The following is a 14,742-nucleotide window of genomic DNA, read 5'->3' as shown; positions in this document are numbered from 1 at the left end:
TACTTGCCTTGAGGGCAAGACTGTCCTTTCCATGCCTTCCATAGAAAAGTTGGAGAAAATTGCACTGGTCTACGCTCATTTCGTTGGAAATAGTTGAGTGCCCCTTGCAAAAATATTAATATTAGATACGGTAATATTAAATATATATTTAATATATGAAGATATTGATGTGCTATAAGAGTATCACCGAACGAATATGTCTGAAGCAATACCGTAGTTTGATTTTAGATGACATAAAAAAGAAAAAAGAATATTATCCGCTAATTTTTCTACTAATTTTTTTATTTATTTTCATTAATAAAATTGATCTCATATTTGTAACCGATACGAGACAGAGGTTGGAGGACGACAATGAATGACAAAAATAGATAAATTATTTAAATTTTAGATATTTTATTAGATAGGAAGAAAATAGGAAAGATGTGATGCGAGATTCAATTTATGTTTTATATAATAGAGATTATTACTTTCAAACAGGGCAATGTCTATGTTGAGCGAGGCTATCTGACTTGACACCATATGCAGACCAACTAATGAATTGCCTACATGCGCGGTAATAATCGATCTCTCCTGAGAGTTGCGAAGAACATTTTTTTAGAGAATACAGAAAGGAAAACTCTGAAATTGGTGAGAATCAACGTCGAGCACGCTCGAACCTCGAACGCGGATGACACGAGCACAACCACTAGCACTGACCTGCGCTAGGCGCAGCTTCTCTGCTAATAACATTCGTTGGAAGGCAGTCACGATGAAACAGCAAACTATGTCGAGCATGCATTCTGATAGCAGTGCTCTTGGCACCGAGACTGATTTCAACATAAACATGGAGATCGATGGAAGACCAGACGGAATATACATGACCACGTTTACATAGTTCGCAAAGAATGATGGTGTACTCGTACTAAGAAATGTACTCCCAAATATACAACAGACAACGTGTTTCCAGTGTTAACACACGCAGTGTTCACTTCTTCAACAAAGCCTAGTCAAGGTTCAAGTTGGACACCATAATTATACATAGACAAGACAACACAAACTGCTCGTGCACACATTGTAACTCGTCACTCCAAGAACTGATACGTAGAACCGTTGTAACAAGGGACCATGACATGGGTGATTCCAAGACAGGATTCCGCCTCACTTTTTTAGCACACTGCACCACAGGAATAGTAAGCAAAATCATGAGCAAGATATTTAACAGTGAAGTGAACTCCTGCACTGCGACAAACACAAACTGAAGAGTATCTCAGCGTGGTCATAATTACAACATTCTATCTTCCTTCAGTAATCGACCCAACCACAAGGTAGTAAAAACCAGTGTGTAAGAAAATGCCCGTGTCCTTGCATCCTCATGGAAATGAAATTGAATTTTATTGGAAATGAAATTGAATTTTATTGGAAATGAAAATTACTTACTTGTAGAGGTAGGCTGCAATACCAAGTATGACACAGAGAAGGACGATATCGATGCAGAAGTTGCGACTGGATCTCAGCTGATAGCAAGTCAATGGAGAAAACAATGGTATGAGGCCACCCAGCTACCCAGCATTAGTTAGAAAGTGCACAAGATCAGTGCTAAGTTTTACCTGAAGAACAGTCTCCTTTAGTCTCACGTTGGTATTCTTCAAATCTGCATTGGCTCTATCCACCTGCATTCATCATTATATCACAAGATAAGCATTGCCAGACAATTTCCAGATGGGTCTACAAAAACTAATTGCTGTCAGATAACAGACCTTGTCATCCATTTCGTCCATCAGGGGAACTTGTCTATCCATTTCCTGATGACCACAGCCATAAAGTTAACTATACATAACTTATTATAATAATCATACAACTAGAAATGAAGCATAGAGAGAACCTCATTCATATCAGATGCCATGTTTTTCAGAGTTTCCAGTCCTTCACCAATAACATCCAAACCTTCATCCTGCGAAATTTATGGCCAAAGGCAGGTTGCAGTATATGAGAAATTGAAAAGTACCACATCCAGTGGCCGCAGAAAATGAAACAGAACTGCAGGACAAAAATGACTTGGTGAATTTACCTGTCTCATTTTGCGCATCTCATATTCCTGACGAAACTGATTTGATTCTTCTGTCCCCTTAAAGTACTCATTGTCAAAGTCCCCATCTGTATGTTTTATGTGATTTGAGGGAAGGTCAGCCGATGATATAAGAAGGGGGTGAAAATCAGTTCAAAAGGGAGAGCATAAACAAGTCTCACGGCAGAGGTGATGAGAAACAAAGTGCAACATTCATTGCTCAAACAATTTTGCGTTCAGGTTCAGTTGAACATGATGGAACATATCACAACTACAAATGAGGTGTCTTTGCAAGAACTAGGAATACAAGTTACAAAGTTTGTACTTTCGGCTAAACAGACGAATTTAGATTATCAACTTTTCCAATCAAACATAAACAAGGGGTTGTTTGGATCTCGAGCTTTATTAAAAGGAGCTTGACCAAATCTTCCAGTTAAGAAGCTACTCTCTCCGTTTCGCAATGTTTGTCCATAAGATGATTGATATCTTGTCTTCAAGAGACTTTAAATGCGAAGTGTGGCTTTTGGAGGGGGAAAACCAATGCATGTATAGCACTTAAGGTAGGTTTGTGTGTTCCAAATGGTGGACACCTAATTGTGAGTTGATTTTCCATCGATTTTGGGTTTTCTTGGTTTGTGCGCAAAATCATTACAGAGCAGACGTAAGTGAGAGACAAGAAAAGATGCTTACTAACCAGCAGTGGAGTCGAACTTAATGGCTCCTCCAGTGCGGGATCCTGAGGCTCCCCAAGTTCCATTTTTCTTTGTCGCAGTAGAACTGCCATCTGGTATTGAGTGTATTCTATCAGGTAAGGCAGCAACCAGATCACTTCGGGTCGCAATTTCTTCTTTTGTGAGTCCTTTCACCTGTTGCAAGGTAGTCTTCAGAACTAATACTTTAACTGTTACAATATTATATTACTTAAATGTATGCATACCATCAGATCTAATCATCTAACCATATAAAAAAGAGATGCTAAAAGAAGCTGAAAGTGGCACAAAAAAGTACAACAATCTAAACCAACCAGGTGATTACTTGCTCAGTGCTCAATGCTCAAACAAAATTTCATCTATCTTAAGTCAACAAAGAGAGATGGTGAATAAGGATATCAGTTAGTCAAACTCGAATATGCAGCAATCCATATTAAGAGAAAAAACAATTCCATAAAGTCGGAAGTACGGGCCGCCAAGTTGAAAGAAAAAAGGAATGAGGAGAAAATGTCAGGATAATATGAAGTTTCATGATAACAGCACCAAATCACAAGCTACCTTCATCTATTTTAAAATAATAACTGTGTTTGAACAGACGCAAAGGAACATATGATGGTGCCGTGCCAAGGCCTCATACTGCTTAAACTCATGTACATATAATTGGACACGAGTGTACAGAGGATCAAATAGAATCTGACAGGCAATGAACCTCATTGTAGGATGGGCTCATCTACCACGCTAGCCAGAACCTATAACACCCATTAAGGAACCAAATGAAGGCACATATACTGCTGTACTGCACTACATGGCAAGATACACGACCTTTAATTTCCCCCATGCATGCAAAGATTCAAGTTATCCAATCAGCATGTAGACATCATACAACAAATTCTACAGAAGTTCTCCTTAAAATCACAAAGTACTAATCCAAACAACAGAATTTCCCCCAAATTCGCCAAACATGCTAGCCCCACCAATTCTAAAATCCACGAGATGGCCTAGCAAATCACTTCGTAAAAGTCTCTCCCTAACTCCCTTACAGCCGCATATCCTAATTTTAAGCAGCCAGAGTCCAAGTAAGTTTAGCTACTGGTAAACGCGGAAGCAGCCGGGAGCAAGGCCTGGAGCCACGCTGCTCGCAGATCTAGCATAGTTCACACAAAAACTCTAGAGGAAGCAATGCAGCCCAGGTAGGGCGGTGACCTTCTTCAGCGCGAGGCGCTGTAGCTTGGGCAGGTCCTCCTCGAGGAGCTTGGCCTTGGTGCGCCGGATCTCGGCGTTGAGCGCCACCACCGCGGCCCGGTTCTTCTCCTGCTTCGCCGTCTCCGCTTTCTGAAACAAACCGTATCGCGCCGATCAGATTCAGATCGAGGGTTCCGGTCGCGAAGAGGGTCGGGGGAGATGGAAGATGGGGCCTCACCTCGACGCATTGGTTGATGTCTGCGTCGACGGAGGCATAGAGGCGGGCGAAGGGGTCGTCGCCGGCGACGTTGGCGCCGTTGAGCCGGTCAACGTCGTACCTGTCGTACTTCTGGCAGATCGCGTCCACCCGCGTCAGGATGTCGATCACGCTCATCCTCGCGCCCCTCGATTCCTCCCTCCCGACGCAAGCGAATTCGAGACGAGGGCTGCGGAGGAAGGGAGCGAGGAACAACTCGAGCGGAGCGAACCGAGGCTGAACTGAACGGGGGGGATGGGGGCAGAGACGGAGACGACGGAGCCTGCCCGAGTCAGGGGCTGGGCACAGCCTGGACGGCCGGTGGCGACGCTGTCGGCTGGGGCCCACCAATCGACCCGGTTTGGGTTGAGTCCGGTTGGTGACCCGGCTGGGCTGGGTTAAAGTAACTGTGGGCTTATAATCTGGGGTGTGGTTTTGCATGCGTTTGCTGGATCGAGCCTAGGCCCATCGGCTATATCTGCTATCTTTTCCAAGACAAGTTTTGTTGCTCCGAGACAACACTCAGCAGGGTACGTATACTCCTATATAAGTATGTCCTAACACATATCTAAATAAGATTGAAGGTAAAATCTTAAGTAGCACGGGTACGCATTTTGACTACTGAATGTACATACACACGTGTTGATGTGCTATTCCTCCAGACTCAAACCCGAGTTGACAAGTTCCAGAGAGCCTAACCAATTGAGCTATACTCAGTTTGCAGCAGGAACTGTTAAGTTGATTTCTTGTGTATGCTGTATCATGATTCATGAGGTCTGTGTGGGAACTTCTTGTTCTTCATGCTAGTAGGAGTGTCTAACCGTTAAGAGAAAAATATCATCCAAGCATATTGTTATATACTTGTGTATATAAAGTTGCAAAGTTGCAGAAAGAAGTATTGGTAAGAATGTATCATGCTAGGATTTCAAGATTCCCCTTGCTGTGCATGCAAAACGATAACCTAAATAAAAGGAGCTAATTGGCATGAGCAGCAAAACGATATCCTTTGTTCCGTTGCATGGATGATAGGTGCATTGCCACGTTTCGAAATGAAATCCATAATGGCAGTGTGCACGCATATACCGTTTCTACATGGTACAGTGAAGAGCAGCTCCAGATAATAATAATCATGCTATGTCAACACTCTGTTTAGTGCCCATCATTGAGAAAAGGAGGACATGAAGTTGTCTATTTTTTTAAGAACCGGGTCCCCTTTCCAGAGCCTTCTCAGAGGTACACCACCAGGCTACAAGCCTATTCGCAGAAGAAGTTGTTCATCTTGTCAAACAGAAGAACCCAGTTACATCAATTAAGAAAATATGGCCACTTGGATATATGGCTTCATCAGGACGGATCTCTCTACTGCTTCGCCGCTAATGGCTCCTCTGAGCCGCCCTCCCCTCCCCCACCTAACAATTTTTTGCCGTAGACGAGAGAGAGGAAGAAGAAAATAAAGATGAAGAAGAGGAGGAAAAGAAAGAAGAAGTAGAGAGAGAGAGGTGGTTGAGCCCTCTCTATCTGCTCCTCTGCATCCGTCACTGAGCTCAGTATTATGGAATCCATAGCTTGCGATGCAGGATACGATAGCGGTCCATCATGGTAACTAGATGAGGCTATCAGCATCAGCTCGCATCTGCATGTTTCGAATCTAGGTCGCCACTAAACTCTAAAGAGGTCGGCTATTTCTGCTCACATTTCACTTTTTCTATGACAGAACGATGACCACAGTGTGTGAATGGTCACCTTGTTAGAATTTTACCGGCACTAATGATTGTCTCCGGTCTTATATACCGCGTGTTATCAGACTAAGTATGCCATTGACAACAACACATGCTGAATTTTCTGACTAGCGAGTGATTCGGCCGTTTCTGCGAGGACATAGACTGAACGTTACTCTATTTTCGCCATGGAAACTTGTAGAAACAAAACGTCGCCCAAGACCTCGCCGCAAAAATTCAGAGGTCGAGACAATGTGAATTGGATGAGCAATTGCATTGGTTGAATTCTAGTATTTTGGCTGACGTAGAAAGCACTCCGGTTGCCTATCATCACTGACGTTACTTTGTTCGGCTAGCTTGGTGTCCCTTGGAGGATAAGGAAGTCGGAATGTTCAGGAAGACAAGAACGACATGTACTCGCGTGCTGAAGGAAGTGTGACGAGAGGCAGTAAATTCTAGTTCTAGAACCGGTTGGTTGCTGCCAATGCCGCGTCTATTATTGCGCTCTTTTACGATGGTCCATATTACATGTAGGTAAGAGGTTATATAAATTAATCTAACCGTCTACGTGATTAGATATTTTTTAATTACGACAGAAATATTAATATTTAACTATCATACTATTGAAAGGCATTGTAGCCTTTTTTTATACCTAATCTTTAAATAATCGTTCAATCAAATAATCAGCATTCAGATCAATTTAAACATTAAACCTATGAATTTGCACGATATAACTATCATGCCATTTGTTTTTTTTTCTAAAAATATCTTTATACTACATATACTCCTCTCATATACTTACCCATACTAACTATAAATAATAGGTAGTATTCTAATCAATCTAGATCATCCGATAAAAAATAGATAACTTAAGTTTCTCCAAGACTACCGTAAAAAATTTACCGAGAACATTTTGATCTCGCAGAGTCCGTTGGAACTCCCATGCTACGTTCAGAGGCAAGCTAGCCCCTGCTGAAACACGGTTCAGAATGCGCGGGATCGTCAGTCAAGTTCTCTTCGACTCCGTGTCAGTTTGTGAGAAGCAAATGTTCAGGGCTGGGTGATAATTCTCGTTTACTCCGTTCCGTTCCATCCAAATGAGTCCTCGAGTGGTCTCCGGTTGGATTCCTGAAGGTTTTTACGAGAGAAGTAGAGAGCTCCTGTAGTCCTGTGTGAAGCGTTCAAAAAGAACCAAAAGAAAAACCACCGCAGAACCTAAAGCTACCAATTTCTTGTCAATGATATTCTTTGCTCGACAGGCGACGTCGCGGCTGCAGGTGCCAGACACTTCGTCAGTTATCCTTTCCAGTTTCCACTCCAACGAAAACAAGCAGTGACGGATACAGAGAGCAGCTAAGTGAGAGGCTCATCCACTTCTCTTTCTCCCTTTCTTCTACTGTTTCCCTCTCTCTCTTCTTATTTCTCTCTTTTCTTCTTCATCTTTCTCATCCATGTCAAAAAAAAAAGTGTTAGAGCACCCAGAGGACTTCCACTGACTGCGAGGGCTCGTAGGCCCCCTCGTACGCTCGACTCATCGATCACCCGGGCAAAAAGGTCGCTGCCCTCCGCTGCCCCCTCCATGCGAAGCCCGGGTGGCTTACGGAAGTAGCGACACGGCGAGGCCGTCGAGGAGGATCGGAGTCGGAGGAGCGCGTGTGGCTGCGTCGTGTGAAACGGCGCCGGCTGTCGTAGATCCCTCGAGCTAACGGCCCGGCCCTGGGCAAAAAGGGGTCAAACTGTGAGGCCCCTGTAATGCCTGCGTTTCTAAGCAAGCGACCCAAAACACTCCCCGTAATAGTAAATAAACTGGTACTGGGGCTACTAATGGCGGCAGCTTTTGACTTTTTGCGTTGCGTCTCGCTGGTATCTGGAACATGCCTGACCTGTTTGACAGCCCGGGAACACTAGAAAGTGATTTCTCTACAGTAGACTACTACTCCTTCTGTTTCGCAATATCTGTCCACGCTCACTATTACATATAAATCCAGGAATACTGAAATCGAGTGAAAAAATACATAAAGATGACCATGCTACCCCTAATCAATACAAAAATGAGAGCAAGTAACTCACCAGCGTTAGAGTAAATACATGCATACACTCAAAGGTATAGCAGGAAAATTGATCATAAAGCATCATTGGTTACCGCAATGGACAAACAATTTGAGACAAATACTCCCGAGGTTATGGATAAACATTGCGAAACGGAGGGAGTAGATGGTAATAAAGGGAAACTTGCTATCCTAATATAAAAATTCCACTATGCCACATAGATATATGGCTTATTAGGATGTTTATTTGTATTGAGATTTATGTTAAAAAGATAAGTAAAAAAATAATATGATAGGTAAAAGAATTAATAAGTCATACGTGAGAATTGCATGTAGAGTTACATTTTTTGCGCTACCCAAGGCAAAACAAGCTACAAGAATATGCCTGGTAAGAGAAGCAAACAAAGAGAAGGGTAATTTGCCACATTGACAGCTGAATTCTGGCATGACGCCGATGCTGAATTGGACTAGACATGGTAGCTCTCTCCCCACCTTGTGCTCCTCCTCCCTTGCATTTCTCAGGTGCACTGATTACGGAAGCAGTTTTATGAATATTCATGTCCCGCTACCGACAAGCGCAAGGGATCGGTCTAAGTGGGGATTATTTTCCGGGCATCCAGATGCAGTTGTTAAAAGGAGATAGATCAATAGTTGATGGGGAGAGATCACCGGCCGTTGCCGTTGTTAAGTAGAGCTATATAGGGTCCCCTTCTTCTTATGCTAAGCTGCATGGGTGTCTATCTGCCTAACTTTTGTTTTGCAGTGCTTGTCACAAAGTCAAAGACTCGATTTTTTGCTGCAGATATGGTCTGATAATGTTGTTACCTGTCAGTTTATTCTACTGATGGTTTATGACTTCTTTTTTCAGTTGAAGCAGCATTATTTTTTGCTCTTCACCAGTAGCCAACAGATTTTGAGGCACCTACCGTAGTATAAGCCAGATAAGCATCAAAATTTATCTGAATCAACTTTCTAGTACTGACAAAATCCATACAGAAAGCGGTGAGACATACCAGAGGTGGTTTAATTGGTGGGTTGACGGTATGAAATATGAATAGCTTCAGAAATTAGAGGTCCTGCTCTGAACCGTCCCAAGTCTAGGGTGCCCAGTCGTGTTGTACTGATTTTTTTTTGTTTCTGTTCTTCATACTTCACGGGTGCTCTAACCCTTGTATCTACTTTTATTCCTCTGTAATGCAATGACACACAATTCTCTACCCTTGTATCTGTTTTTTTTTTCCGAAAATAGCGGAAGGAGCGTTGCCATCTATTAAAGAAGAACATATATTTTTACATTAACAGAACAACCGTCGGGCGAAAATGGCACAGAGCAATAGCTAAAAAGAGAACAAACAGGAATAGCTACGAACAAAAAATTAACATCGAAGGAATGACATGGCAAGCTTAGAGATTTGGCGCGCTCTCTGCTCTTAGATTTACCGTGACATCGTCTATCAGCAGAGAAGAAACCTAAACCGGCTACAAGCTATTGTTCTGAAAAATTCGTCAATTCCTTTCTTTCCGGATGTTCCTTTCTTTCCTAGCCTTTTCCTCTCCCTCCTCTTCCCACCTCTCACCCGACCAATGTCCCTTTCTTCGCTACTGCAGCAGCTCGGCCATAAGTTAATAGCAGTATCTAGTATAATATATTAACTCCTGAACACATACAAATATCATATCAACTTAACCTCGATATACACAAACACAAATTTCTTTACCTCACAATATCAATCAAGCTCAATGCAAGATATGTGCTATCCTGATAATAGTTCGACCATTTACTTTTTAATTATATCGGTATGGTCATACACTTTCTTAATCCATCTACATCGAAGGGGGACAAAGATATTTCTCTCATTATCTAGGAGATACAAATTCTACCTTGATTGTTCACACCTCATACCGTAATAAATATACAGTTACGAAGTAGCGTTTGATAGCCTCTAAATATGCTACTACACATTATAAGTATGAACGACGATATCAAGTCTAAGTATTCTACAAGTATAACATCCGAGATTACAACTGATGGCATATTACATAACATTCTAATAGTGTCTCTAGGTGAGCTAATCCAACATAATATTTCCTAACATATGTCCACATTATTGATTTTATATATACATACCTATGATATATGAAGCGTCATCATCAATTGATACATGTGCCGGTCCATTAATCATTAATATGATATAAGAGCGGGGATCATTCAAAATAATATCATAATATAAACAAATAGCTTCACAAACAAGTCATATGCTTACTTATCGATGTAAATGATAATTGCTCATGAAATAAAATAACATATTATTAAAAATATATAAATATAAATATGATATAATCATCTCTATGATTGCATCCATGATATATCACCAACAAATTGGAGGTAGAAGATATCTGTTGTTACAACGTTCTTCTGTATTCCAAAGTTTGTGTGCTATCCTGCATGCCAAAGTCTGTGAGATCTTCTTTCCTTTTGCAATCTGCATGTGTCTATTTCAAGTGATAAATTACATACAGTTGAGTGCATTTGGTGAATAGTAGTTAAGCAATCAAAGCAAAAGCAAAGTGTGTAACCAAGGCATGCCGTTTATTATCATTTTTCTTTTGTCGGTACATGGAGAATCCTCAACAAACTAGTAAGAACGAAATCCACTCCTCGGAAGATCAAACCATGCATACCTGTCTTGACTTATTGCACAATGCACATCGTCACCTACTTATGATGTCGAAATGTGCTAATACTTGAGTCTGTGTCAAGGTATCAACAGCCGAGCGAACCTAAAGACGTCAGTGAGTGTCCAGAAAAAAAAAACGTTAACGAGATCCAAATCGAGCAGAATGCAGAGTAGAAATGGACAGTATGAGTCGACGTCAGTAAAACGTCCTTGCAAAACAGCAAAAGCAATCACTAGACGTTGCACAAATTGACCTAACTTTCTTCGATCCATCGTAATTCGTAAGGCGGTTGCAGGCAAAGGGACGAACTAAAGAATTTGCTTTGACAATGCCAACCACAAAAGTTCACGTAATTGATGCTATGTTTTTGTACAGAGACAGATCGCTATAATTCTACTTTTCATCTGAAAACTTCGTTTTTTTGCTTATTTCTTTTTTCAGCTGCTCATGTATTATTGCCCAACTTTTCATACCACTCGATATATATATCACCTTGCTTTAACCAATGCTTACTGTGCTGATTATCTCCAAGACCCCAACACTTCGACATATGTGACAGCAACCATTAGTAGGTTAACTACGTTCTAACGGATAACATGCTGCATCTTTTTTACCTGAGAAAAGTAAACAATGCCTGGCGTTCAAATTGCAGCACTGACGCCCTGTGATTCATTTGAGATAAAACTGTGGGATTGAAGAAAAGAAAACATGCAATACTTTACTTCAGAGTAGCTTGAAAGTCAGTACCAAGTACGCTGTAATTCCCACTACATTTACTAGTCTCTCCATAGGGATGTTACATTCAACTTTGTTTACTAATTGTCTATTTGCCCTCGCAAAAATACAGTTTGTACCGGTGCCCCTGATTTGCCAATTTGAATCCCTGGAGTTGCCACTGCTTTGCAACGGAACCCTAGCACCGTTAGCATTTTTGCAAAAGATGCCACTGCCCTCATCAGATACACCCCTTTCTTTCCTCTAGCCATACACATGAAGCACAAGAACAAATCTGGATAGCATATTACAAAATTTGCATCACAGTTTATCCATCCACATGAACATAAATTACGAAAAAAAACTGCACCAAAACACTAACATTAATACACTATCCACATGATGACATGAACAAGAGCCTCGGATATGGTGAGAGGGAGACATAGGGGAGGTAGGAAGGGTTGCGACGGTCTGGAGTGGCAGGAGAGAGAGAAGAGGCGAGACGACCGGTGGATGGTCGCCAAAACATTGGGGGAGGCGCAGAGCACTGGGTGTGAGTCGGCTTGCTTGGGGAAGGTCATTGCTACCTCCATGCCCGTCCTCGACCTCCCATAGCCGGGCTTGCTCTTGTGTTGTCATCCTCATGCTCGCCTGCCCTTTGCATCAGATCTGGACTCGGAGCAAGAGGGATGATGGCATGGAAAGGGAGGATCAGCGAGGCCAGTGGTCGACCACCTACACGTTGTGCCTGTTCGTGTGGGGAGGAGCTGACGAGGATATATAATTATTTATTATATATTTTATATATACAGTGTACCTACAAGGGATATCAATGCCACACATATCATTTACTCGTTCTGGTATGGTTTGTAACCACCATGAAGTATCTAAATATGCGGATAAACATCGAGTAAGTAATTGTTCTCGACAAAAAAACCATCCTCATATTTGGTAGGTTCCTCCTAGATATCTGAAGGGTCTACAATTCATGGAAGATACACTCGGAGGAGTTTGAGTATGTTACGCCCGTCTTGCCCTAACTATAAAATGATGGGAGGGGTACGTCAAAGGCACGCCTTTCTACAAGCACAAGACGCTCATACAATCCCTTCAACATCAGAACAACTCATGCCTTCAGGATCTACGAAATCGTGAAACCCTAGATCAAGCCTAGTCGGGTATAATCGAGACACACCCATCGAACATCCATGGTAGAAACCATCATCATTTAACTAGGGATTTAGAGCCAAGTACACGGAGAAGTCCACATAGATGCTTAGGACTAGATTGATATATCCTCCTATTTTCTAATATTTCTCCCTAAGATCAATCAAGGCAATACATAACGTAATGTTGTTATCCTCTTAGAGGCTTAAACTTGTATCAAGATCTGTATCTCTTTCTGCGATATTCTTCCATGACCAGCAGATATTCCTGATGTGAGTTTGCATGATCTTCTGAAGGTAATATGATAAGTCAATTTGATGGAGTTTTGATATTGATGATCCAAAGGCTCTAACCAGAACAGATCGAGAACCCTCGCAACAACTACACCACTACTCCATTGTTATGAACCATGCAAAGGCGCGGTTGACTTCACCAAAAGGTTTTTTCCTGCAAGCAAATTGAGAACACAAATAAGAACATGTAGATGCAGTTTGACTATTGCTGATTACTAGTGAATTGCTCGAGTTTGGGTTCTACAAACTGATATACAATAAAACTATCTAAAATAGAATAATCTAAGTAAAACACAAGGCTAAACTACAACATCTACTGTGTGTATATATAGGGGGAGTGAGAAAATTGACCTAGGGTTTTGCAGTCGTTGAGAGAGGCATACACAACATAGACTCCGATCCTGACACGATTACATGACCCGACAAGTCCAAACGGTGATGCATCAACTTCTTCGACTCTAACTAAACTATAAGGTATATTTGGCTGAGCACAAATACATTGGAAAGAAATCGTCATAAGCTTTCCAACAATTCTAAGATCGTCTCAATCGGATTTTGTATGTGAGAATTATGTTCATTTTACTCACGTGTTATCCTGAGACTCCCAACCAAAATTGGAATCCGACTTGAGCTTGACTTGGAGTTCGAGTAGATTTGACACTCGAGTGATAATATCTAGGTGAGCTTGTAATGCCTCTTCCATATTTCTAAGCATTAAAACATTACAAGAATTTAGCAGTAATCCATCCAAGAAAGCATGAACAGCAAAAACGAGTTCACATGTGGTTTAATTGTCATATACGTGCTCTTGTAATTGGCTTGTATATGATTTGAGGATTATTAGCAATATTTCTCGTATCCAAATGAGCCATATTCTCATCCTCCTCCTCCTCTTGAATTAGAGTCATCCTCGACTCTTGAGCCCATCTTCTTCTCCCTAATAGGGCTTTAAATCTGAAATGTTAAACGTGAGACTAACCTCAAAATCTGCAGGTAGCTTCAATTTGTATGCATTGTCATTTATTTTCTCAGTTATCTTAAGTAATCTGTCAGCTCTAGACATCAACTTTGATTTTCTGAATTCTGAAAACCTATCATCTCTCAAATGCAACCAAACTAAATCACCCGGGTCATATTTAATTTCCTTCCTACCTTTACTTCCATCAACCCTATACTTTTCTGTCATGCTCTTTATATTCTTTTTAGTTGTTTCGTGTAACTTAAGAATAAGTTCAACACGCTTCTTAGTATCGAAATTAAATTTTTCAAAAGTAGGTAAATATAGTAAATCAATAGGAGCACGAAGTTTAAGTCCATACATACCTAAAATGGACTTACCTTGGTGGTGAAGTATACCGACCTGTTGTAAGCAAATTCAATATACGGTAAACACTCTTCTCACATCTTCAAATCTTCAAAACAACCTGCAACATGATCGATAATGTGCGGTTGACAACCTCTATTTGTCCATCAGTTTGGGGATGATATGTAGTAGAGAACATCACATTTTTTCCCTAATTTATTTTAAAGGGATCTCCAAAAGTGGCTCAAAAACTTTGCATCATGATCAGAGACGATAGTATTAGGTACTTCATGTAGTCGAATGATTCCTCTAAAAAATAAATCAACTATGTTTATAGCATCATCGCTCTTGTAACAAGATATAAAATATACCATTTTAGAAAATCGATCAATAAGTACAAATATGATATCCTTCCCCTCTTTATCTAGGAAAATCTAACACAAAATTCATAAAAATATCCTCACATGGTACATTAGGAACAGGAAGAGGCATGTAAAGATCATATGGATTTAAACGAGACTTAGTTTTATTGTAGGTAGTATAGCATGACATGTAGTGTTTGACATCGTGTCTCATCTTTGACTAAAAGAAGTGGTTGGTCAGCACATCTTCAGTCTTTTTTGCTCCA

The 14,742-nt window shown here is 41.0% G+C and overlaps 1 protein-coding gene across 1 annotated transcript; it reads right to left on the bottom strand.

Annotated features, from left to right (window-relative positions):
* Positions 1-810: 810 nt before the first annotated feature.
* LOC133929370 (syntaxin-71-like) lies at positions 811-4,469 on the bottom strand. Its single transcript, XM_062376098.1, has 9 exons — positions 4,175-4,469; positions 3,958-4,086; positions 2,739-2,910; positions 2,048-2,133; positions 1,862-1,930; positions 1,737-1,781; positions 1,587-1,649; positions 1,417-1,493; positions 811-1,153 (listed from the first exon to the last, which is right to left on the bottom strand). The coding sequence occupies exons 1-9, from the start codon at positions 4,328-4,330 to the stop codon at positions 1,138-1,140; spliced, it is 813 nt and encodes a 270-aa protein (XP_062232082.1). The 5' UTR covers positions 4,331-4,469; the 3' UTR covers positions 811-1,137.
* Positions 4,470-14,742: the final 10,273 nt, after the last annotated feature.

This window comes from Phragmites australis, chromosome 9, assembly GCF_958298935.1.
Source record: "Phragmites australis chromosome 9, lpPhrAust1.1, whole genome shotgun sequence".
NCBI classification, from domain to species: Eukaryota; Viridiplantae; Streptophyta; class Magnoliopsida; order Poales; family Poaceae; genus Phragmites; species Phragmites australis.
The sequence above is the reverse complement of the archived record's forward strand: the minus strand, read 5'-3'. Positions and strand labels throughout refer to the sequence as shown.